This window comes from Salmo salar, chromosome 11, assembly GCF_965601325.2.
Source record: "Salmo salar chromosome 11, fSalSal1, whole genome shotgun sequence".
Classification (NCBI taxonomy): Eukaryota; Metazoa; Chordata; class Actinopteri; order Salmoniformes; family Salmonidae; genus Salmo; species Salmo salar.
In genome coordinates, this window is record NC_138301.1 from 49,005,650 (window position 1) to 49,033,006 (window position 27,357).

Consider the following 27,357-nt stretch of genomic DNA (forward strand, 5'->3'; position numbering starts at 1 on the left):
AATAGTCTCCATTAATGTGGATGTTACCATGATTAGGGATAATCCTGAATGACTTGTGAATAATGATGAGTGAGAAAGTTACAGACCCACAAAATATCATACCCCCAAGACATGCTAACCTCCCCCCCTATTACAATAACAGGGGAGATTAGCATTTTATATCATACGCCCAAGACATGCTAACCTCCCCCCCCCTATTACAATAACAGGGGAGATTAGCATTTTATATCATACCCCCAAGACATGCTAACCTCCCCCCCTATTACAATAACAGGGGAGCTTAGCATTTTATACCATACCCCAAAGACATGCTATCCTCCCCCCCATTACAATAACAGGGGAGATTAGCATTTTATATCATACCCCCAAGACATGCTAACCTCCCCCCTATTACAATAACAGGGGAGATTAGCATTTTATATCATACCCCCAAGACATGCTAACCTCCCCCCTATTACAATAACAGGGGAGATTAGCATTTTTTATCATACCCCCAAGACATGCTAACCCCCCCTATTACAATAACAGGGGAGATTAGCATTTTATATCATACCCCCAAGACAGGGGAGATTAGCATTTTATATCATACCCCCAAGACATGCTAACCTCCCCCCTATTACAATAACAGAGGAGATTAGCATTTTATATCATACCCCAAAGACATGCTAACCTCCCCCCCATTACAATAACAGGGGAGATTAGCATTTTATATCATACCCCCAAGACATGCTAACCTCCCCCCCATTACAATAACAGGGGAGATTAGCATTTTATATCATACCCCCAAGACATGCTAACCTCCCCCCCATTACAATAACAGGGGAGATTAGCATTTTATATCATACCCCCAAGACATGCTAACCTCCCCCCTATTACAATAACAGGGGAGATTAGCATTTTATATCATACCCCCAAGACATGCTAACCTCCCCCCTATTACAATAACAGGGGAGATTAGCATTTTATATCATACCCCCAAGACATGCTAACCTCCCCCCAATTACAATAACAGGGGAGATTAGCATTTTATATCATACCCCCAAGACATGCTAACCTCCCCCCTATTACAATAACAGGGGAGATTAGCATTTTATATCATACCCCCAAGACATGCTAACCTCCCCCCCTATTACAATAACAGGGGAGATTAGCATTTTATATCATACCCCCAAGACATGCTAACCCCCCCTATTACAATAACAGGGAAGATTAGCATTTTATATCATACCCCGAAGACAGGGGAGATTAGCATTTTATATCATACCCCCAAGACATGCTAACCTCCCCCCTATTACAATAACAGGGGAGATTAACATTTTATATCATACCCCCAAGACATGCTAACCTCCCCCCTATTACAATAACAGGGGAGATTAGCATTTTATATCATACCCCCAAGACATGATAACCTCCCCCTATTACAATAACAGGGGAGATTAGCATTTTTTGAGGGGGGATATGATATGTGTGCGTCTGTAATTTACTCACTCATCATTATTCATGATTCATGTAGGATTACCTGTAATCATGGTACCAGTAATAAACTCAACTGGGTCAGAACGTCTGCAGGTACTCCTGAACATAGAAACAGAATCTCATTATGCCCTGATTGGCGGGAATGGGCAGGGCCAGTTCTACTCATTCTAGTTCTGTGCTCCTGAAGACCAAGAGACATGCACAAGGTAATGATACACTGGCTGATAATATAGGAGATGTTTTATCTTATGTTTAGTATGTGTAGGCTATGTGATCCCTGCGGGGGAATTGAACCCACAACCTCACACCGAAGGTCAAACAGAACAGTTTGAGGTCATAGGTCAGTTTTGTTGTGGAACTCACCTGAGCTTTTGTTAGAGGAGCCCTCAAAGCGGACGAAGGCTTCATGCTGGGCCCTGTGCTTGTTCACATTCAGAGTGCCCTGAAATGGAAGGACAGAGAGACAGAAGACTTAGTACCCTGGAATGGAAGGGAGGGACAGAAGACTTAGTACCCTGGAATGGAAGGCAGGGACAGAAGACTTAGTGCTCTGGAATGGAAGGGAGGGACAGAAGACTTAGTACCCTGGAATGGAAGGCAGGGACAGAAGACTTAGTGCTCTGGAATGGAAGGGAGGGACAGAAGACTTAGTGCTCTGGAATGGAAGGGAGGGACAGAAGACTTACTGCCCTGGAATGGAAGGCAGGGACAGAAGACTTAGTGCCCTGGAATGGAAGGACAGAAGACTTAGTGCCCTGGTATGGAAGGACAGACGACTTAGTGCCCTGGAATGGAAGGGAGGGACAGAAGACTTAGTGCCCTGGAATGGAAGGACAGAAGACTTAGTGCCCTGGAATAGAAGGCAGGGACAGAAGACTTAGTGCCCTGGAATGGAAGGACAGAATACTTAGTGCCCTGGAATGGAAGGACAGAAGACTTAGTGCTCTGGAATGGAAGGACAGAATACTTAGTGCCCTGGAATGGAAGAACAGAAGACTTAATGCCCTGGTATGGAAGGACAGAAGACTTAGTGCCCTGGAATGGAAGGGAGGGACAGAAGACTTAGTGCCCTGGAGTGGAAGGACAGAATACTTAGTGCCCTGGAATGGAAGGCAGGGATAGAATACTTAGTGCCCTGGAATGGAAGGACAGAAGACTTAGTGCCCTGGAATGGAAAGACAGAAGACTTAGTGCCCTGGAATGGAAAGACAGAAGACTTAGTGCCCTGGAATGGAAGGACAGAAGACTTAGTGCCCTGGAATGGAAGGACAGAATACTTGGTGCCCTGGAATGGAAGGACAGAAGACTTAGTGCCCTGGAATGGAAGGACAGAAGACTTAGTGCTCTGTAATGGAAGGACAGAAAACGTAGTGCCCTGGAATGGAAGGCAGGGACAGAAGACTTAGTGCCCTGGAATGGAAGGACAGAAGACTTAGTGCCCTGGAATGGAAGGACAGAAGACTTAGTGCCCTGGAATGGAAGGCAGGGACAGAAGACTTAGTGACCTGGAATGGAAGGACAGAAGACTTAGTGCTCTGGAATGGAATGACAGAAGACTTAGTGCCCTGGAATGGAAGGACAGAATACTTAGTGCTCTGGAATGGAAGGACAGAAGACTTAGTGCCCTGGAATGGAAGGACAGAAGACTTAGTGCCCTGGAATGGAAGGACAGAAGACTTAGTGCTCTGGAATGGAAGGACAGAATACTTAGTGCCCTGGAATGGAAGAACAGAAGACTTAATGCCCTGGTATGGAAGGACAGAAGACTTAGTGCCCTGGAATGGAAGGGAGGGACAGAAGACTTAGTGCCCTGGAGTGGAAGGACAGAATACTTAGTGCCCTGGAATGGAAGGCAGGGATAGAAGACTTAGTGCCCTGGAATGGAAGGACAGAAGACTTAGTGCCCTGGAATGGAAAGACAGAAGACTTAGTGCCCTGGAATGGAAAGACAGAAGACTTAGTGCCCTGGAATGGAAGGACAGAAGACTTAGTGCCCTGGAATGGAAGGCAGGGACAGAAGACTTAGTGCCCTGGAATGGAAGGACAGAAGACTTAGTAGCCTGGAATGGAAGGACAGAAGACTTAGTGCCCTGGAATGGAAGGACAGAATACTTGGTGCCCTGGAATGGAAGGACAGAAGACTTAGTGCCCTGGAATGGAAGGACAGAAGACTTAGTGCTCTGGAATGGAAGGACAGAAGACTTAGTGCCCTGGAATGGAAGGACAGAATACTTGGTGCCCTGGAATGGAAGGACAGAAGACTTAGTGCCCTGGAATGGAAGGACAGAAGACTTAGTGCCCTGGAATGGAAAGACAGAAGACTTAGTGCCCTGGAATGGAAGGACAGAAGACTTAGTGCTCTGGAATGGAAGGACAGAAGACTTAGTGCCCTGGAATGGAAGGACAGAAGACTTAGTGCCCTGGAATGGAAGGACAGAAGACTTAGTGCCCTGGAATGGAAACAGAATACTTGGTGCCCTGGAATGGAAGGACAGAAGACTTAGTGCCCTGGAATGGAAGGACAGAAGACTTAGTGCTCTGGAATGGAAGGACAGAAGACTTAGTGCCCTGGAATGGAAGGCAGGGACAGAAGACTTAGTGCCCTGGAATGGAAGGACAGAAGACTTAGTGCCCTGGAATGGAAGGCAGGGACAGAAGACTTAGTGCCCTGGAATGGAAGGACAGAAGACTTAGTGCCCTGGAATGGAAAGACAGAAGACTTAGTGCCCTGGAATGGAAGGACAGAAGACTTAGTGCTCTGGAATGGAAGGACAGAAGACTTAGTGCCCTGGAATGGAAGGACAGAAGACTTAGTGCCCTGGAATGGAAGGACAGAAGACTTAGTGCCCTGGAATGGAAACAGAATACTTGGTGCCCTGGAATGGAAGGACAGAAGACTTAGTGCCCTGGAATGGAAGGACAGAAGACTTAGTGCTCTGGAATGGAAGGACAGAAAACTTAGTGCCCTGGAATGGAAGGCAGGGACAGAAGACTTAGTGCCCTGGAATGGAAGGACAGAAGACTTAGTGCCCTGGAATGGAAGGACAGAAGACTTAGTGCCCTGGAATGGAAGGACAGAAGACTTAGTGCTCTGGAATGGAAGGACAGAAGACTTAGTGCCCTGGAATGGAAGGCAGGGACAGAAGACTTAGTGCCCTGGAATGGAAGGACAGAAGACTTAGTGCCCTGGAATGGAAGGCAGGGACAGAAGACTTAGTGCCCTGGAATGGAAGGACAGAAGACTTAGTGCCCTGGAATGGAAAGACAGAAGACTTAGTGCCCTGGAATGGAAGGACAGAAGACTTAGTGCTCTGGAATGGAAGGACAGAAGACTTAGTGCCCTGGAATGGAAGGACAGAAGACTTAGTGCCCTGGAATGGAAGGACAGAAGACTTAGTGCCCTGGAATGGAAACAGAATACTTGGTGCCCTGGAATGGAAGGACAGAAGACTTAGTGCTCTGGAATGGAAGGACAGAAGACTTAGTGCCCTGGAATGGAAGGAAGGAAGACTTAGTGCCCTGGAATGGAAGGACAGAAGACTTAGTGCCCTGGAATGGAAGGCAGGGACAGAAGACTTAGTGACCTGGAATGGAAGGACTGAAGACTTAGTGCTCTGGAATGGAATGACAGAAGACTTAGTGCCCTGGAATGGAAGGACAGAATACTTAGTGCTCTGGAATGGAAGGACAGAAGACTTAGTGCCCTGGAATGGAAGGACAGAAGACTTAGTGCCCTGGAATGGAAGGACAGAAGACTTAGTGCTCTGGAATGGAAGGACAGAATACTTAGTGCCCTGGAATGGAAGAACAGAAGACTTAATGCCCTGGTATGGAAGGACAGAAGACTTAGTGCCCTGGAATGGAAGGGAGGGACAGAAGACTTAGTGCCCTGGAGTGGAAGGACAGAATACTTAGTGCCCTGGAATGGAAGGCAGGGATAGAAGACTTAGTGCCCTGGAATGGAAGGACAGAAGACTTAGTGCCCTGGAATGGAAAGACAGAAGACTTAGTGCCCTGGAATGGAAAGACAGAAGACTTAGTGCCCTGGAATGGAAGGACAGAAGACTTAGTGCCCTGGAATGGATGGCAGGGACAGAAGACTTAGTGCCCTGGAATGGAAGGACAGAAGACTTAGTAGCCTGGAATGGAAGGACAGAAGACTTAGTGCCCTGGAATGGAAGGACAGAATACTTGGTGCCCTGGAATGGAAGGACAGAAGACTTAGTGCCCTGGAATGGTAGGACATAAGACTTAGTGCTCTGGAATGGAAGGACAGAAGACTTAGTGCCCTGGAATGGAAGGACAGAATACTTGGTGCCCTGGAATGGAAGGACAGAAGACTTAGTGCCCTGGAATGGAAGGACAGAAGACTTAGTGCTCTGTAATGGAAGGACAGAAAATGTAGTGCCCTTGAATGGAAGGCAGGGACACAAGACTTAGTGCCCTGGAATGGAAGGACAGAAGACTTAGTGCCCTGGAATGGAAGGACAGAAGACTTAGTGCCCTGGAATGGAAGGCAGGGAAAGAAGACTTAGTGACCTGGAATGGAAGGACAGAAGACTTAGTGCTCTGGAATGGAAGGACAGAAGACTTAGTGCCCTGGAATGGAAGGACAGAAGACTTAGTGCCCTGGAATGGAAGGCAGGGAAAGAAGACTTAGTCACCTGGAATGGAAGGACAGAAGACTTAGTGCTCTGGAATGGAAGGACAGAAGACTTAGTGCCCTGGAATGGAAGGACAGAAGACTTAGTGCCCTGGAATGGAAGGACAGAAGACTTAGTGCCCTGGAATGGAAACAGAATACTTGGTGCCCTGGAATGGAAGGACAGAAGACTTAGTGCCCTGGAATGGAAGGACAGAAGACTTAGTGCTCTGGAATGGAAGGACAGAAAACTTAGTGCCCTGGAATGGAAGGCAGGGACAGAAGACTTAGTGCCCTGGAATGGAAGGACAGAAGACTTAGTGCCCTGGAATGGAAGGACAGAAGACTTAGTGCCCTGGAATGGAAGGACAGAAGACTTAGTGCTCTGGAATGGAAGGACAGAAGACTTAGTGCCCTGGAATGGAAGGCAGGGACAGAAGACTTAGTGCCCTGGAATGGAAGGACAGAAGACTTAGTGCCCTGGAATGGAAGGCAGGGACAGAAGACTTAGTGCCCTGGAATGGAAGGACAGAAGACTTAGTGCCCTGGAATGGAAAGACAGAAGACTTAGTGCCCTGGAATGGAAGGACAGAAGACTTAGTGCTCTGGAATGGAAGGACAGAAGACTTAGTGCCCTGGAATGGAAGGACAGAAGACTTAGTGCCCTGGAATGGAAGGACAGAAGACTTAGTGCCCTGGAATGGAAACAGAATACTTGGTGCCCTGGAATGGAAGGACAGAAGACTTAGTGCCCTGGAATGGAAGGACAGAAGACTTAGTGCTCTGGAATGGAAGGACAGAAAACTTAGTGCCCTGGAATGGAAGGCAGGGACAGAAGACTTAGTGCCCTGGAATGGAAGGACAGAAGACTTAGTGCCCTGGAATGGAAGGACAGAAGACTTAGTGCCCTGGAATGGAAGGCAGGGACAGAAGACTTAGTGACCTGGAATGGAAGGACTGAAGACTTAGTGCTCTGGAATGGAATGACAGAAGACTTAGTGCCCTGGAATGGAAGGACAGAATACTTAGTGCTCTGGAATGGAAGGACAGAAGACTTAGTGCCCTGGAATGGAAGGACAGAAGACTTAGTGCCCTGGAATGGAAGGACAGAAGACTTAGTGCTCTGGAATGGAAGGACAGAATACTTAGTGCCCTGGAATGGAAGAACAGAAGACTTAATGCCCTGGTATGGAAGGACAGAAGACTTAGTGCCCTGGAATGGAAGGGAGGGACAGAAGACTTAGTGCCCTGGAGTGGAAGGACAGAATACTTAGTGCCCTGGAATGGAAGGCAGGGATAGAAGACTTAGTGCCCTGGAATGGAAGGACAGAAGACTTAGTGCCCTGGAATGGAAAGACAGAAGACTTAGTGCCCTGGAATGGAAAGACAGAAGACTTAGTGCCCTGGAATGGAAGGACAGAAGACTTAGTGCCCTGGAATGGATGGCAGGGACAGAAGACTTAGTGCCCTGGAATGGAAGGACAGAAGACTTAGTAGCCTGGAATGGAAGGACAGAAGACTTAGTGCCCTGGAATGGAAGGACAGAATACTTGGTGCCCTGGAATGGAAGGACAGAAGACTTAGTGCCCTGGAATGGAAGGACAGAAGACTTAGTGCTCTGGAATGGAAGGACAGAAGACTTAGTGCCCTGGAATGGAAGGACAGAATACTTGGTGCCCTGGAATGGAAGGACAGAAGACTTAGTGCCCTGGAATGGAAGGACAGAAGACTTAGTGCTCTGTAATGGAAGGACAGAAAACGTAGTGCCCTTGAATGGAAGGCAGGGACAGAAGACTTAGTGCCCTGGAATGGAAGGACAGAAGACTTAGTGCCCTGGAATGGAAGGACAGAAGACTTAGTGCCCTGGAATGGAAGGCAGGGAAAGAAGACTTAGTGACCTGGAATGGAAGGACAGAAGACTTAGTGCTCTGGAATGGAAGGACAGAAGACTTAGTGCCCTGGAATGGAAGGACAGAATACTTAGTGCTCTGGAATGGAAGGACAGAAGACTTAGTGCCCTGGAATGGAAACAGAATACTTGGTGCCCTGGAATGGAAGGACAGAAGACTTAGTGCCCTGGAATGGAAGGACAGAATACTTAGTGCTCTGGAATGGAAGGACAGAATACTTAGTGCCCTGGAATGGAAGACAGGGACAGAAGACTTAGTGCCCTGGAATGGAAGGACAGAAGACTTAGTGCCCTGGAATGGAAGGACAGAAGACTTAGTAGCCTGGAATGGAAGGCCAGAAGACTTAGTGCCCTGGAATGGAAGGACAGAATACTTAGTGCCCTGGAATGGAAAGACAGAAGACTTAGTGCCCTGGAATGGAAGGACAGAAGACTTAGTGCTCTGGAATGGAAGGACAGAAGACTTAGTGCCCTGGAATGGAAGGACAGAAGACTTAGTGCTCTGGAATGGAAGGACAGAAGACTTAGTGCCCTGGAATGGAAACAGAATACTTGGTGCCCTGGAATGGAAGGACAGAAGACTTAGTGCCCTGGAATGGAAGGACAGAAGACTTAGTGCTCTGGAATGGAAGGACAGAAGACTTAGTGCCCTGGAATGGAAGGCAGGGACAGAAGACTTAGTGCCCTGGAATGGAAGGACAGAAGACTTAGTGCCCTGGAATGGAAGGCAGGGACAGAAGACTTAGTGCCCTGGAATGGAAGGACAGAAGACTTAGTGCCCTGGAATGGAAAGACAGAAGACTTAGTGCCCTGGAATGGAAGGACAGAAGACTTAGTGCTCTGGAATGGAAGGACAGAAGACTTAGTGCCCTGGAATGGAAGGACAGAAGACTTAGTGCCCTGGAATGGAAGGACAGAAGACTTAGTGCCCTGGAATGGAAACAGAATACTTGGTGCCCTGGAATGGAAGGACAGAAGACTTAGTGCCCTGGAATGGAAGGACAGAAGACTTAGTGCTCTGGAATGGAAGGACAGAAAACTTAGTGCCCTGGAATGGAAGGCAGGGACAGAAGACTTAGTGCCCTGGAATGGAAGGACAGAAGACTTAGTGCCCTGGAATGGAAGGACAGAAGACTTAGTGCCCTGGAATGGAAGGACAGAAGACTTAGTGCTCTGGAATGGAAGGACAGAAAACTTAGTGCCCTGGAATGGAAGGCAGGGACAGAAGACTTAGTGCCCTGGAATGGAAGGACAGAAGACTTAGTGCCCTGGAATGGAAGGACAGAAGACTTAGTGCCCTGGAATGGAAGGACAGAAGACTTAGTGCTCTGGAATGGAAGGACAGAGACACAGAAGAAAACTTTTTTTTAAATGTCATTTAGCAGACGCTCATATCCAGAGCAACTTACAAGAGCAATTAGGGTTAAGTGCCTTGCTCAAGGGCATATCAACAGATTTCACCTAGTCAGCTCTAGGATTCGAATCAGCAACCTTTCGGTTACTGGCCTGACCGCTAGGCTACCACCCAGCCCACATTGGGGGGACATTTTCATTTCACAGAAATGTGTATTTCTTTGTGTTTTTGGTGTTTGCTTTTCTCCAAGGTTGTTGTGTTTGTAGGCCTCAAAATGGCTGTCGAGGAGGACCTTCACATCTGAGTGTAGTTTGGAGTAAAGAGGAGGACCTTCACATCTGGGTGTAGTTTGGAGTAAAGAGGAGGACCTTCACATCTGGGTGTAGTTTGGAGTAAAGAGGAGGACCTTCACATCTGGGTGTAGTTTGGAGTAAAGAGGAGGACCTTCACATCTGAGTGTAGTTTGGAGTAAAGAGGAGGACCTTCACATCTGAGTGTAGTTTGAAGTAAAGAGCCACACGTCCAACAGTCTTCATGACTTTATGTTCCACTGAGGAGAGATGTTACAATGATCAGGTTGGTGGCCACTGTGCTTCTGCCACAAACACACACAAACACACACGCTTGTAAACACCCACACACACACTGCTGTTCAAACACACACATGCCCCCTCCACCCTCTACCTACCTGTATGTATCAGCCAGACTTAATGCCAGCCTCCACCCTCCACCTACCTGTATGTATCGGCCAGACCTAATGCCAGCCTCCACCTACCTGTATGTATCGGCCAGACTTAATGCCAGCCTCCACCCTCCACCTACCTGTATGTATCGGCCAGACCTAATGCCAGCCTCCACCCTCCACCTACCTGTATGTATCGGCCAGACTTAATGCCAGCCTCCACCCTCCACCTACCCCTATGTATCGGCCAGACCTAATGCCAGCCTACCCTCCACCTACCTGTATGTATCGGCCAGACTTAATGCCAGCCTCCACCCTCCACCTACCTGTATGTATCGGCCAGACTAAATACAAGCCTCCACCCTCCACCTACCTGTATGTATCGGCCAGACCTAATGCCAGCCTCCACCCTCCACCTACCCCTATGTATCGGCCAGACCTAATGCCAGCCTACCCTCCACCTACCTGTATGTATCGGCCAGACTTAATGCCAGCCTCCACCCTCCACCTACCTGTATGTATCGGCCAGACTAAATACAAGCCTCCACCCTCCACCTACCTGTATGTATCGGCCAGACCTAATGCCAGCCTCCACCCTCCACCTACCTGTATGTATCGGCCAGACTTAATGCCAGCCTCCACCCTCCACCTACCTGTATATTTCGGCCAGACTTAATGCCAGCCTCCACCCTCCACCTACCTGTATATATCAGCCAGACTTAATGCCAGCCTCCACCCTCCACCTACCTGTAGGTATCAGCCAGACTTAATGCCAGCCTCCACCCTCCACCTACCTGTATGTATCGGCCAGACTTAATGCCAGCCTCCACCCTCCACCTACCTGTATGTATCGGCCAGACTTAATGCCAGCCTCCACCCTCTACCTACCTGTATGTATCAGCCAGACTTAATGCCAGCCTCTACCCTACACCAACCTGTATGTATCGGCCAGACTTAATGCCAGCCTCCACCCTCCACCTTCCTGTATGTATCGGCCAGACTTAATGCCGGCCTCCACCCTCCACCTACCTGTATGTATCAGCCAGACTTAATGCCAGCCTCCACCCTCCACCTACCTGTATGTATCGGCCAGACCTAATGCCAGCCTCCACCGTTCACCTACCTGTATGTATCGGCCGGACCTAATGCCAGCCTCCACCCTCCACCTACCTGTATGTATCGGCCGGACTTAATGCCAGCCTCCACCCTCCACCTATCTGTATGTATCGGCCAGACTTAATGCCAGCCTGCACCCTCTACCTACCTGTATGAATCAGCCAGACTTAATGCCAGCCTCAACCTACCTGTATGTATCAGCCAGACTTAATGCCAGCCTCAACCTACCTGTATGTATCGGCCAGACGTAATGCCAGCCTCCACCCTCCACCTACCTGTATGTATCAGCCAGACTTAATGCCAGCCTCCACCTACCTGTTATGTATCGGCCAGACTTAATGCCAGCCTCCACCCTCCACCTACCTGTATGTATCAGCCAGATTTAATGCCAGCCTCCACCTTCCACCTACCTGTATGTATCGGCCAGACTTAATGCCAGCCTCCACCCTACACCTACCTGTATGTATCGGCCAGACTTAATGCCAGCCTCCACCCTCCACCCTCCACCTACCTGTATGTATCGGCCAGACTTAATGCCGGCCTCCACCCTCCACCTACCTGTATGTATCGGCCAGACTTAATGCCAGCCTCCAGGACCTCGGCAGGCAGGTGTTCAGTGTACTCTCTCTCCGTCCCCTCGCTCCCTTTCTCCTGCAGGGACTGAGCGATGGAGCAGTACAGCTCCAGGGCAGCCTGCAGCTCCGGCCAGAACGTCTGTAGGTACTCCTGAACATAGAAACAGAATCTCATTATGCCCTGATTGGCTGGAATGGGCAGGGCCAGTTCTACTCATTCTAGTTCTGTGCTCCTGAAGACCAAGAGACATGCACAAGGTAATGATACACCGGCTGATAATATAGGAGATGTTTTATCCTATGTTTAGTAGGTGTAGGCTATGTGATCCCTGCGGGGGAATTCAACCCACAACCTTGGGTCTCACTCTTACCAACGGAGCCACACAGGACCGACAACACTATACCAACTGAATGAAACTGATCTGAACCCAACCCGGATTCTTGTATGGGTCCTTTTGACTGATGTTCCCTGAGGTTCCATTACCCAGGTATTCGCCTATAGAGGATCAGTATTCAGCAGGGTTGTCATTACCCATGTATTCACCTATAGAGGATCAGTATACAGCAGGGTTCTCATTACCTATGTATTCAGCTATAGTGGAGTATACAGCAGGGTTCTCATTACCCATGTATTCACCTATAGAGGATCAGTATTCAGCAGGGTTCTCATTACCCATGTATTCACCTACAGAGGATCAGTATACAGCAGGGTTCTCATTACCCATGTATTCACCTATAGAGGATCAGTATACAGCAGGGATCTCATTACCCATGTATTCACCTATAGAGGATCAGTATACAGCAGGGTTCTCATTACCCATGTATTCACCTATAGAGGATCAGTATTCAGCAGGGTTCTCATTACCTATGTATTCAGCTATAGTGGAGTATACAGCAGGGTTCTCATTACCCATGTATTCACCTATAGAGGATCAGTATTCAGCAGGGTTCTCATTACCTATGTATTCAGCTATAGTGGAGTATACAGCAGGGTTATTATTACCTATGTATTCACCTATAGTGGGGTATAGAGCAGGGTTATCATTACCTATGTATTCACCTATAGAGGATCAGCATACAGCAGGGTTCTCATTACCCATGTATTCACCTATAGAGGTTCAGTATTCAGCAGGGTTCTCATTACCCATGTATTCACCTATAGAGGTTCAGTATACAGTATGTCATGGGTGCATCTTTAATCATGTAAGCACCATTGAAGGGCAGAACAGGCATTTGGGTACCTGGAGAGATCATATTGCTGAATCCATCTTTACCCTGGTCTGGACTGTGTGTATAATGTCATATTGCTGAGTTCACCTTTAACCTAATGAGGCTGTGTATACTATAGTGTACCTGTGTACAGAGGACGTAGACACCACAGTTAAGGCTGTGTATACTATAGTGTTGTACCTGTGTACAGAGGACATAGACACCACAGTTGAGGCTGTGTGTACTATAGTGTACCTGTGTACAGAGGACATAGACACCACAGTTAAGGCTGTGTGTACTATAGTGTACCTGTGTACAGAGGACATAGACACCACAGTTGAGGCTGTGTGTACTATAGTGTACCTGTGTACAGAGGACGTAGACACCACAGTTGAGGCTGTGTGTACTATAGTGTACCTGTGTACAGAGGACATAGACACCACAGTTGAGTCTGTGTATACTATAGTGTTGTACCTGTGTACAGAGGACATAGACACCACAGTTGAGGCTGTATGTACTATAGTGTACCTGTGTACAGAGGACATAGACACCACAGTTAAGGCTGTGTGTACTATAGTGTACCTGTGTACAGAGGACATAGACACCACAGTTGAGGCTGTGTGTACTATAGTGTACCTGTGTACAGAGGACGTAGACACCACAGTTAAGGCTGTGTATACTATAGTGTTGTACCTGTGTACAGAGGACATAGACACCACAGTTGAGGCTGTGTGTACTATAGTGTACCTGTGTACAGAGGACATAGACACCACAGTTAAGGCTGTGTGTACTATAGTGTACCTGTGTACAGAGGACATAGACACCACAGTTGAGGCTGTGTGTACTATAGTGTACTTTGTACAGAGGACGTAGACACCACAGTTGAGGCTGTGTGTACTATAGTGTACCTGTGTACAGAGGACATAGACACCACAGTTGAGTCTGTGTATACTATAGTGTTGTACCTGTGTACAGAGGACATAGACACCACAGTTGAGGCTGTATGTACTATAGTGTACCTGTGTACAGAGGACATAGACACCACAGTTAAGGCTGTGTGTACTATAGTGTACCTGTGTACAGAGGACATAGACACCACAGTTGAGGCTGTGTGTACTATAGTGTACCTGTGTACAGAGGACGTAGACACCACAGTTGAGGCTGTGTGTACTATAGTGTACCTGTGTACAGAGGACATAGACACCACAGTTGAGGCAGTGTGTACTATAGTGTACCTGTGTACAGAGGACATAGACACCACAGTTAAGGCTGTGTGTACTATTGTGTACCTGTGTACAGAGGACATAGACACCACAGTTGAGGCTATGTATACTATAGTGTACCTGTGTACAGAGGACATAGACACCACAGTTGAGGCTGTGTGTACTATAGTGTACCTGTGTACAGAGGACATAGACACCACAGTTGAGGCTGTGTATACTATAGTGTACCTGTGTACAGAGGACATAGACACCACAGTTAAGGCTGTGTGTACTATAGTGTACCTGTGTACAGAGGACGTAGACACCACAGTTGAGGCTGTGTATACTATAGTGTACCTGTGTACAGAGGACGTAGACACCACAGTTGAGGCTGTGTGTACTATAGTGTACCTGTGTACAGAGGACATAGACACCACAGTTGAGGCTGTGTGTACTATAGTGTACCTGTGTACAGAGGACATAGACACCACAGTTGAGGCTGTGTATACTATAGTGTACCTGTGTACAGAGGACATAGACACCACAGTTAAGGCTGTGTGTACTATAGTGTACCTGTGTACAGAGGACGTAGACACCACAGTTGAGGCTGTGTATACTATAGTGTACCTGTGTACAGAGGACGTAGACAGCACAGTTAAGGCTGTGTGTACTATAGTGTACCTGTGTACAGAGGACATAGACACCACAGTTGAGGCTGCTGTACTCTGCCACAGCGGTCTGGTCTTCAGTGATCATCACTACTGGCTTCAGACCTGCCAGGTGGTCATGGTACCACACCGCAGCATGGTACACACACCTACAGGAGGGAGACAGGACACACCTGCATTACCATACACACACACACACACCTACAGGAGGGAGACAAGGACACACCTGCATTACCATACACACAGACACACACCTACAGGAGGGAGACAAGGACACACCTGCATTACCATACACACACACACACACCTACAGGAGGGAGACAAGGACACACCTGCATTACCATACACACACACACACACCTACAGGAGGGAGACAAGGACTCACCTGCATTACCATACACACACACACACACCTACAGGAGGGAGACAAGGACACACCTGCATTACCATACACATACACAGAGTGATGTCTAAACACACACACACACACCTACAGGAGGGAGACAAGGACACACCTGCATTACCATACACATACACAGAGTGATGTCTAAACACACACACACAATTCCAATGTACGTATTATGTACCTACAAATGGCAACAAACTTGACTTGTATTAACTGGCTTAATATTGGGTTTTACAGTCGGAGGAGGATGAAGGAGGATGATGAAGGGGGAAGAGGAGGAGGAGGATGAAGGCAGAGGGGGATGAAGGCAGAGGAGTAGGAGAAGGAGGAAGAAGTCGGAGGAGGAGGATGATGAAGAGGAGGATGAAGGCGGAAGAGGATGAAGGAGGAGGATGAAGGCAGAGGAGAAGAAGAAGGAGGATGAAGACGGAGGAGGTGGTGTAGGAAGGCCACTCACCTGGTCTGCCATTTGTCCTGCGGCTCTCCCTTTTCTCTGGGGCAGTAGGAATACTCCTGGAACTCGTTGGCAAACAGGATACAGTGATGACGGGGGTCCTTCAGCAAGCTGCGTAGCCGGTTGTACTGCCTGATAGAAACAATTAATTTCTACTCAAAGTGCATCGTAATGCTGATATAAAGTGTGATAAAACAAATACCTTAAAATAGTAGACATTACATAAACAACGTAAAAGTTAAGAAGTTAACAAGAAATAGCGAGAGGGCAACTCATGAAGTATGGTCCTAGATTTGACACCAGCTACAGCAGTGGTGTAAAGTATTTCAGTAAAAATACTTGAAAGTACTACTTAAGTAGTTTTTCGGGGTATCTGTACTTTACTATTTATATTTTTGACAACTTTTACTTCATTACATTCCTAAAGAAAATTATGTACTTTTTACTCCGTACATTTTCCCTGACACCTAAAAGTACTCGTTCAATTTTGAACGCTTAGCAGGACAGGAAAATTGTCTAATTCACACACTACTGCCTCTGATCTGGTGGACTCACTAAACACATGCTTGGTTTGTAAATGATGTCTGAGTGTTGGAGCATGCCCCTGGCTATTTGTAAATTAAAAACACAAGAAAGTTATGCCGCCTGGTTTGCTTTATATAAGGAATTAAAATGATTTATACTTTTACTTTGACTTTTGATAATTAACTATATTTTAGAAATTATATTTATTTGCAATACTTAAGTATATTTAAAACCAAATACTTTTAGACTTTTATTCAAGTAGTATTTTACTTGAGTCATTTTCTATTAAGGGATCTTTACTTTTACTCAAGTATGACAATTGGGTACTTTTTCCACCCCTGCTAATAACCTTGTAGACTAATAACCTTGTAGCCCACAGTATGTAGCTTAATAACTTTGTAGCATACAGTATGTAGCCTAATAACCTTGTAGCATACAGTATGTAGCCTAATAACCTTGTAGCATACAGTATGTAGCCTAATAACATTTACATTACATTTACATTTAAGTCATTTAGCAGACGCTCTTATCCAGAGCGACTTACAAAATGGTGCATTCACCTTATGATATCCAGTGAAACAACCACTTTACAATAGTGCATCTAAATATTTTAAGGGGGGGGGGGGGGTTAGAAGGATTACTTTATCCTATCCTAGGTATTCCTTAAAGAGGTGGGGTTTCAGGTGTCTCCGGAAGGTGGTGATTGACTCCGCTGTCCTGGCGTCGTGAGGGAGCTTGTTCCACCATTGGGGTGCCAGAGCAGCGAACAGTTTTGACTGGGCTGAGCGGGAACTGTGCTTCCTCAGAGGTAGGGGGGCCAGCAGGCCAGTGGTGGATGAACGCAGTGCCCTTGTTTGGGTGTAGGGCCTGATCAGAGCCTGAAGGTATGGAGGTGCCGTTCCCTTCACAGCTCCGTAGGCAATCACCATGGTCTTGTAGCGGATGCGAGCTTCAACTGGAAGCCAGTGGAGAGAGCGGAGGAGCGGGGTGACGTGAGAGAACTTGGGAAGGTTGAACACCAGACGGGCTGCGGCGTTCTGGATGAGTTGTAGGGGTTTAATGGCACAGGCAGGGAGCCCAGCCAACAGCGAGTTGCAGTAATCCAGACGGGAGATGACAAGTGCCTGGATTAGGACCTGCGCCGCTTCCTGTGTGAGGCAGGGTCGTACTCTGCGAATGTTGTAGAGCATGAACCTACAGGATCGGGTCACCGCCTTGATGTTAGTGGAGAACGACCTTCAGTATGTAGCCTAATAACCTTGTAGCATACAGTATGGAGCCTAATAACCTTGTAGCTTACAGTATGTAGCCTAATAATCTTGTAACATACAGTATGTAGCCTAATAACCTTGTAACATACAGTATGTAGCCTAATAACCTTGTAACATACAGTATGTAGCCTAATAACCTTGTAGCATACAGTATGTAGCCTAATAACCTTGTAGCATACAGTATGTAGCCTAATAACCTTGTAGCATACAGTATGTAGCCTAATAACCTTGTAACATACAGTATGTAGCCTAATAACCTTGTAGCTTACAGTAAGTAGCCTAATAACCTTGTAGCATCCAGTATGGAGCCTAATAACCCTGTAGCCTAATAACCTTGTAGCCTACAGTATGTAGCATAATAACATTCAGTATGTAGCCTAATAACCTTGTAGCATACAGTATGTAGCCTAATAACCTTGTAACATACAGTATATAGCCTAATAAGCTTGTAGCATACAGTATGTAGCCTAATAACCTTGTAACATACAGTATGTAGCCTAATAACCTTGTAGCTTACAGTATGTAGCCTAATAACCTTGTAACATACAGTATGTAGCCTAATAACCTTGTAGCCTACAGTATGTAGCTTAATAACCTTGTAGCCTACAGTATGTAGCCTAATAACCTTGTAGCCTATAGTATGTAGCCTAATAACCTTGTAGCATACAGTATGGAGCCTAATAACCTTGTAGTTTACAGTATGCAGCCTAATAACCTTGTAGCCTACAGTATGTAGCCTAATAACCTTGTAGCCTACAGTATGTAGCCTAATAACCTTGTAGCCTACAGTATGGAGCCAAATAACCTTGTAGCCTACAGTATGTAGCCTAATAACCTTGTAGCCTACAGTATGTAGCCTAATAACCTTGTAGCCTACAGTATGGAGCCTAATAACCTTGTAGCCTACAGTATGTAGCTTAATAACCTTGTGGCCTACAGTATGTAGCTTAATAACCTTGTAGCCTACAGCATGTAGCCTAATAACCTTGTAGTCTACAGTATGTAGCCTAATAACCTTGTAGCCTACAGTATGTAATAACCTAACTCAATACAAAGCTTTCCTACCAACTTGAAAGAGTGTGTAACAGGATAGTGTCAGTCGATATAACAGAGTCTCCCTGACTTCCTGACTCAGCGGTTCGTCCTGGGGTCCCATGTGTGTTGTAGTGAATAGAGCTCTGCAATTAACCAACTACACAGCATGACATCAGCACAACACACACACACACACAGTCGTACGCATACACACACACACAAAACCGAAGACTCTGAAAAGTGAAGCCTCATCACGTTAACGATGCAACAGATTTATAAAACAGGAGCTAACAGAACAAAAGGCGACCAGCACGAGGCTGCTGAAAGTCTACAGGGACTGTTATTTACACTAAGTCATCAACTTTGTCAAGAACAAACACCAATGTATGTGTATGTATAAGAACCGTTGCTGTATACTGTTAGAAGGGCTGTGTAATAACCAGTAGTGGCTACATTATTCATCCACAGGCTACATCCTGTTTAGCTTGATCAGCATAGCTGTGTTATAATGAGGTTGTTTTTTACCCACCCTCGATAGGTGAATTTTTATTAAAGGTAATATGGAGGAAGTTGCCTTATTTGCCCTCTAAGTGTCACTCGATCACCTCTGACTAGGACTTGAGCCTACACTACACATTGCCTCAGAGAGTTCTCGGCATGGCCGTGGCTGTGTAGAACTAAAGAGCTGTCTTTGAGGCAGTGTTGAGGATGTGCCATTGGCCATTTAGTTCTATTACACCTGTGTCCTCCACTATGACAGATACAGTTGAAGTCAGAAGTTTACATACACCTTACCCAAATACATTTAAACTCGTTCTTCACAATTCCTGACATTTAATCAGAGTAAAAAATCCCTGTCTTAGGTCAGTTAGGATCACCACTTTATTTTCAGACTGTGAAATGTCAGAATAATAGTAGAGAGAATGATTTATTTCAGCTTTTATTTATTTTATCACATTCCCAGTGGGTCAGAAGTTTACATACACTCAATTAGTATTTGGTAGCATTGCCTTTAAATTGTTTAACTTGGGTCAAATGTTTTGGGTAGCCTTCCACAAGCTTCCCACAATAAGTTGGGTGAATGTTGGCCCATTCCTCCTGACAGAGCTGGTGTACCTGAGTCAGTTTTCTAGGCCTCCTTGCTCTCACACACTTTTTCAGTTCTGCCCATACATTTTCTATGGGATTGAGGTCAGGGCTTTGTGATGGCCACTCCAATACCTTGACTTTGTTGTCCTTATTAAGCCATTTTGCCACAACTTTGGAAGTATGCTTGGGGTCTTTGTCCATTTGGAAGACCCATTTGCGACCAAGCTTCAACTTCCTGACTGATGTCTTGAGATGTTGCTTCAATATATCCACTTAATTTTCCTACCTCATGATGCCATCTATTTTGTGAAGTGCACCAGTCCCTCCTGCAGCAAAGCACCCCCACAACATGATGCTGCCACCCCCATGCTTCACGGTTGGAATGGTGTTTTTCAGCTTGCAAGCCTCCCCCTTTTTCCTCCAAACATAACGATGGTAATTATGGCCAAAAAGTTATATTTTTGTTTCATCAGACCAGAGGACATTTCTCTAAAAAGTACGGTCTTTGTCCCCATGTGCAGTTGCAAACCGTAGTCTGGCTTTTTTATGGCGGTTTTGGAGCAGTGGCTTCTTCCTTGCTGAGTGGCCTTTCAGGTTATGTCGATATAGGACTCGTTTTACGGTGGATATAGATTATTTTGTACCTGTTTCCTCCAGCATCTTCACAAGGTCCTTTGCTGTTGTTCTGGGATTGATTTGCACTTTTCGCACCAAAGTACGTTCATATCTAGGAGACAGAACGTGTCTCCTTCCTGAGCGGTATGACGGCTGCGTGGTCTCATGGTGTTTATACTTGCGTGCTATTGTTTGTACAGATGAACGTGGTACCTTCAGGCGTTTGGAAATTGCTTCCAAAGATGAACCAGACTTGTGGAGGTCTACAATTTTTTTATGAGGTCTTGGCAGATTTCTTTTGATTTTCACATGATGTCAAGCAAAGAGTCACTGAGTTTGAAGGTCGGCCTTGAAATACATCCACAGGTACACCTCCAATTGACTCAAATGATGTCAATTAGCCTATCAGAAGCTTCTAAAGGCATTACATCGTTTTCTGGAATTTTCCAAGCTGTTTAAAGGCACAGTCAACTTAGTGTATGTAAACTTCTGACCCACTGGAATTGTGATACAGTGAATTAATCTGTCTGTAAACAATTGTTGGAAAAATTACTTGTGTCATGCACAAAGTAGATGTCCTATAGTTTGTTAACAAGAAATTTGTGGAGTGGTTGAAAAACGAGTTTGAATGACTCCAACCTAAGCGTATGTAAACTTCTGACTTCTACTGTATATCATAAGATATAGGTGTAATACACAGGTGTCCTACACTAGGATAGATATGTCATAATGTGTAGGTCTACTCTGCCCTACCAAGCAAAAGTGCAGTAACTGCACATTTGGTCAAAAATGAGTTATGATAAGTTTTTTATACATGAAATACCTGCTTTATCATGTGGACAAATATCCTACCTCCATTGTGTTGTGTTATGGAGAAAATGGGGGTTCATGTCTGCAGTAAATGCAAAAAGTTACATTGGAACCAAGGAAAAAGGCAGTAACTGGCATCACTCACGTCAGCGACTGGCATCACTCACGTCAGCGACTGGCATCACTCACGTCAGCGACTGGCATCACTCACGTCAGCGACTGGCATCACTCACTTCAGTGACTGGCATCACTCACGTCAGTAACTGGCATCACTCACGTCAGCAACTGGCATCACTCACGTCAGTTACTGCCTTTTACCTTGGTGTCACTGAGCTTTGGGCTGCAGTGTCTACGGTTTACCTTGGTGTCACTGAGCTTTGGGCTGCAGTGTCTACGGTTTACCTTGGTGTCACCCTGCTTTGGGCTGCAGTGTCAACGGTTTACCTTGCTATTATTTATTGTTCTTTGCTGATAAAAGTATCAAACTATTCGTTGTGGAATCGTATTCCAGTGGGTGTACCCAGCAAGAAGGCAGTAACTGCCGTCTAGGGTCATGGCAGGGGTTACAATTTCATAAGTGATTATTACTTGAATAAATATGAATATGAATAAAACGTTACCTCATAGTAAGACAACAGATAAACACATCTCCAATGATCTGCCTACAATTCATTTGGCTGGACAATAAAAAAAACCTTGGAAGTCATTTTCTCAGTTTCCCTCTATGAGCAGTTACTGCTCTTTTGCTTGGTAGGACAGTACTGTTCTGTACCCATGACATAGTCATTGGAGAGATGTACTGTTCTGTACCCATGACATAGTCATTGGAGAGGTGTACTGTTCTGTACCCATGACATAGTCATTGGAGAGGTGTACTGTTCTGTACCCCTGACATAGTCATTGGAGAGGTGTACTGTTCTGTACCCATGACATAGTCATTGGAGAGATGACCTGTTCTGTACCCATGACATAGTCATTTGAGAGGTGTACTGTTCTGTACCCATGACATAGTCATTGGAGAGGTGTACTGTTCTGTACCCATGACATAGTCATTGGAGAGGTGTACTGTTCTGTACCCATGACATAGTCATTGGAGAGGTGTACTGTTCTGTACCCCTGACATAGTCATTGGAGAGGTGTACTGTTCTGTACCCATGACATAGTCATTGGAGAGGTGTACTGTTCTGTACCCATGACATAGTCATTGACAACAATGATAGATGTCTCATTACTACTGTCTGCCCTCACACCAATGGTAGATGTCTCATTACTACTGTCTACCCTCACACCAATGGTAGATGTCTCATTACTACTGTCTGCCCCAACACCAATGGTAGATGTCTCATTACTACTGTCTACCCTCACACCAATGGTAGCTGTCTCATTACTACTGTCTACCCTCACACCAATGGTAGATGTCTCATTACTACTGTCTGCCCCAACACCAATGGTAGATGTGTCATTACTACTGTCTACCCCAACACCAATGGTAGATGTCTCATTACTACTGTCTACCCCAACACCAATGGTAGATGTCTCATTACTACTGTCTACCCTCACACCAATGGTAGATGTCTCTGTAACGCCCTGGCCATAGAGAGGGTTTTTTTGTTCTTTATTTTGGTTAGGCCAGGGTGTTACATTGGGTGGGCGTTCTATGTTCGTTTTCTATGTTTTTTGTATTTCTTTGTTTTGGGCCATGTGTGGCTCCCAATCAGGCACAGCTGAAGTTCGTTGTTGCTGATTGGGAGTCACACATAAGGAGCATGTTTTTCCTTTGGGTTTTGTGGGTAATTGTTTCTGTTGAGTGTTTTGCACCTGACAGGACTGTTTGGCTGTCAGTTTTCTCATTTCTTGTTTTTGTATAGTGTTCACGTTGTTCAATTAAAATCATGATGAACACTAACTCCGCTGCGCCTTGGTCTACTCTCTCTCCCGACAGCCGTTACAGAATTACCCACCAAAAACAGACCAAGCAGCGGAGGAAGGAGCAGCACAAGGAGAGGCACCAGGAGAAAAGCTATCTGGAGTCGTGGACTTGGGAGGAAATCCTGGATGGGAAAGGACCATGGGCTCAAGCGGGGGATTATCGCCGCCCGCAATGGGAAATAGAAGAGTTGAGAGCTGAGAGGCGCTGGTACGGAGAGAGGGAGCGCAACGGACACGGGAGGCAGCCACAAAAAAAATTGTGGGGGGGGGGGGCACACGGGGAGATTGGCGGAGTCAGGCGGTAGACCTGAGCCAACTCCCCATGCTTACAGGAGGCAGCACAGTACTGGTCAGACACCGTGTTATGCGGTAAAGCGCACGGTGTCCCCAGTACGCGTGTATAGCCCGGTGCGCTATAGGCCAGCCCCCCGCAAGTGCCATGCGAGGGCAGGCATCGAGCCAGGCCGGGTTGTGCCAGCTCAGCGCGTCTGGTCTCCAGTGCGCCTTTTCGGGCCAGGGTATCCTGCACCAGCTCTACGCACTGTGTCTCCAGGGCGCTGGGAGGGTCCAGTTCGCCCAATGCCTGCTCTCCGCCCGTGCCGGGCCAAAGTGGGCATTCAGCCTGGAGTATGGGTAAAGAGCGTCAAGTCTAGAACTCCAGTGCTCCCCCACAGCCCGGTTTATCCTGTGCCTCCTCGGACCAGGCCTCCAGTGGATCTCTCCAGCCTGGTCCGTCCTGTGCCACCTCCCAGGACTAGGCCTCCAGTGGGTCTCCCCATCCTGGTTAAGCCTGTGCCTCCTCCTCGGACCAGGCCTCCAGTGGGTCTCCCCATCCTGATCCGTCCTGTGCCGCCTCCTAGGACTAGGCCTCCAGTGGGTCTCGCCAGTCCAGAGCCGCCAGAGCTGCCCGCCAGTCAGGAGCCGCCAGAGCCGCCCGCCTGTCCGGAGCCGCCAGAGCCGCCCGCCTGTCCGGAGCCACCAGAGCCGCCCGCCTGTCCGGAGCCGCCAGAGCCACCCGCCTGTCTAGAGTCGCCCACCTGTCCGGAGCCGCCAGAGCCGCTCGCCTGTCCGGAGCCGCCTGTCAGCCCGGTGAGTCCTGTGCCTGCGCCTAGGGCCAGGCCTCTTACATGTCTCCTCAGCCTGCTGAATCCTGGGTCAGTGCCGCCGGAGCCGCCAGGGACGCCCGCCAGCCGGGCGCAGCCAGGGACGCCCGCCAGCCGGGCGCAGCCATCACCGCCCGCCAGCCGGGCGCAACAAGGGTCGCCCGCCAGCCGGGCGCAACCATCACCGCCCGCCAGCCAGGCGCAGCTATCACCGCCCGCCAGCCGGGCGCAGTCAGGGTCGCCCACCAGACCTTCGGCGCGGCCAGGTGCGCCGCCTAAGAGGGCGACGCCGAGGGTGGAGCAGAGGCCACGTCCCGCACCTGAGCCGCCGCCGTAAGAAGGCCCACCCTCCCCTTCAGTGTCAGGTTTTGCGGCCGGAGTCCGCACCTTGGGGGGGGTACTGTAACGCCCTGGCCATAGAGAGGGGTTGTTTGTTCTTTATTTTGGTTAGGCCAGGGTGTTACATTGGGTGGGCGTTCTATGTTCGTTTTCTATGTTTTTTGTATTTCTTTGTTTTGGGCCGTGTGTGGCTCCCAATCAGGCACAGCTGAAGTTCGTTGTTGCTGATTGGGAGTCACACATAAGGAGCATGTTTTTCCTTTGGGTTTTGTGGGTAATTGTTTCTGTTGAGTGTTTTGCACCTGACAGGACTGTTTGGCTGTCAGTTTTCTCATTTCTTGTTTTTGTATAGTGTTCACGTTGTTCAATTAAAATCATGATGAACACTAACTCCGCTGCGCCTTGGTCTACTCTCTCTCCCGACAGCCGTTACAGTCTCATTACTACTGTCTGCCCCAACACCAATGGTAGATGTCTCATTACTACTGTCTACCCCAACACCAATGGTAGATATCTCATTACTACTGTCTACCCTCACACCAATGGTAGATGTCTCATTACTACTGTCTGCCCTCACACCAATGGTAGATGTCTCATTATTACTGTCTACCCTCACACCAATGGTAGATGTCTCATTACTACTGTCTGCCCTCACACCAATGGTAGATGTCTCATTACTACTGTCTGCCCTCACACCAATGGTAGATGTCTCATTACTACTGTCTTCCCTCACACCAATGGTAGATGTCTCATTACTACTGTCTGCCCGCACACCAATGGTAGATGTCTCATTACTACTGTCTGCCCTCACACCAATGGTAGATGTCTCATTACTACTGTCTGCCCTCATACCAATGGTAGATGTCTCATTACTACTGTCTACCGTCACACCAATGGTAGATGTCTCATTACTACTGTCTGCCCTCACACCAATGGTAGATGTCTCATTACTACTGTCTGCCCTCACACCAATGGTAGATGTCTCATTACTACTGTCTTCCCCAACACCAATGGTAGATGTTTCATTACTACTGTCTACCCCAACACCAATGGTAGACGTCTCATTACTACTGTCTGGTGGTGATGTGCCATTGGGCATTTAGATCTAGTGTACCTCCATCCTCTGATATGATAGATGGGCTACGTCATTGGAGTGGTATAGGCTTAGCTACTCAACCTGTGTTACAGTAATTATCGCATTGGAGTGGTGTAGGCTTAGCTACTCAACCTGTGTTACAGTAATGATCTCATTGGAGGGGTATAGGCTTAGCTACTCAACCTGTGTTATGGTAATTATCTCATTGGAGTGGTGTAGGCTTAGCTACTCAACCTGTGTTACAGTAATGATCTCATTGGAGGGGTATAGGCTTAGCTACTCAACCTGTGTTACAGTAATTATCTCATTGGAGTGGTATAGGCTTAGCTACTCAACCTGTGTTACAGTAATTATCGCATTGGAGGGGTATAGGCTTAGCTACTCAACCTGTGTTACAGTAATTATCTCATTGGAGTGGTGTAGGCTTAGCTACTCAACCTGTGTTACAGTAATTATCTCATTGGAGTGGTGTAGGCTTAGCTACTCAACCTGTGTTACAGTAATTATCTCATTGGAGGGGTATAGGCTTAGCTACTCAACCTGTGTTACAGTAATGATCTCATTGGAGTGGTGTAGGCTTAGCTACTCAACCTGTGTTACAGTAATTATCTCATTGGAGTGGTGTAGGCTCAGCTACTCAACCTGTGTTATGGTAATTATCTCATTGGAGGGGTGTAGGCTTAGCTACTCAACCTGTGTTACAGTAATTATCTCATTGGAGGGGTGTAGGCCTAGCTACTCAACTTGTGTTACAGTAATTATCTCATTGGAGGGGTGTAGGCCTAGCTACTCAACCTGTGTTACAGTAATTATCTCATTGGAGGGGTATAGGCTTAGCTACTCAACCTGTGTTACAGTAATTATCTCATTGGAGGGGTGTAGGCTTAGCTACTCAGACTGTGTTACAGTAATTATCTCATTGGAGGGATGTAGGGTGTAGGCGTGTAGCTCCTGTACCTGCGTCCTCTGCTGTGTTGGACAGCCTGGCAGGCAGTCTGTGTGAACACTATCCCCTGGATCTCTCTAAACTCCAGAATCTCCATAAAGTCTCTCACCACGCCTGCATCAGGCATCACATAGTGAGTTACCTCTCCAGACAGCACCTTGCCTTCTGATAGGACAGAACAGGGAGGGAGGGAGAGAGAGGGAGAGAGAGAGAGAGAGAGAGAGAGAGAGAGAGAGAGAGAGAGAGAGAGAGAGGGTCAATCTGTCAACTAATCAATCTAGAAGAGGGATAGTGTATGATGAAGGTGTTTGAGCGGGTGCTCTCTGTCTCTGTAGGTATGAACAGATTCAGACTCTACCATGTCCTGATGGAGATCATTGCAAACACAGCAGCACTGTGTCAACAACATCCACGTCGGGCTCGTCGAGTTGACGTCATCAATTCCGTACACACACACGCACACACACATACACACGCACACACACACACACACACACACACACACACACACACACACACACGCACACGCACACGCGAACACACGCACGCACACACACACACACACACACATTTTTTTTCTTACAAATGATAAATTCCAGTGTGTTTAGAAAAGCGGAAAACAATATGTTAAAATGTCCAGTTTAAACCTTTGTTGAATGCAGTGCGCTGTCATGAGACTAATGGTATATGTGCTTGTATATCCCTGCCCCGACACCAGAAATTAAATCCCTTTGGAAAATAAGTCATTCTAAATCTAAGTCTATTTAAAGCCAAAGCGAATTGCACTGATGATTGAGCTCTCAACTGATTAATTGTGATAATATGCAAAAGTTTGTTTCTCCACCGATGTTAATGTTCTATGCAAATATATTTTTTTCAGATGTGAGTTAATCAAACTGTATAATG

The 27,357-nt window shown here is 47.0% G+C and overlaps 1 protein-coding gene across 1 annotated transcript in view; it reads right to left on the reverse strand.

The window, feature by feature from the left end:
* LOC106594939 (DIS3-like exonuclease 1) overlaps positions 1–26,889 on the reverse strand; it is a 515,943-nt gene extending 489,054 nt beyond the window's left edge. The window contains 6 exon segments of the mRNA XM_082957548.1: positions 1,840–1,918; positions 11,738–11,905; positions 14,847–14,982; positions 15,697–15,825; positions 26,463–26,616; positions 26,865–26,889. Of these exon segments, the coding sequence (XP_082813674.1) occupies positions 1,840–1,918; positions 11,738–11,905; positions 14,847–14,982; positions 15,697–15,825; positions 26,463–26,616; positions 26,865–26,889 (691 nt within the window).
* Positions 26,890–27,357: the final 468 nt, after the last annotated feature.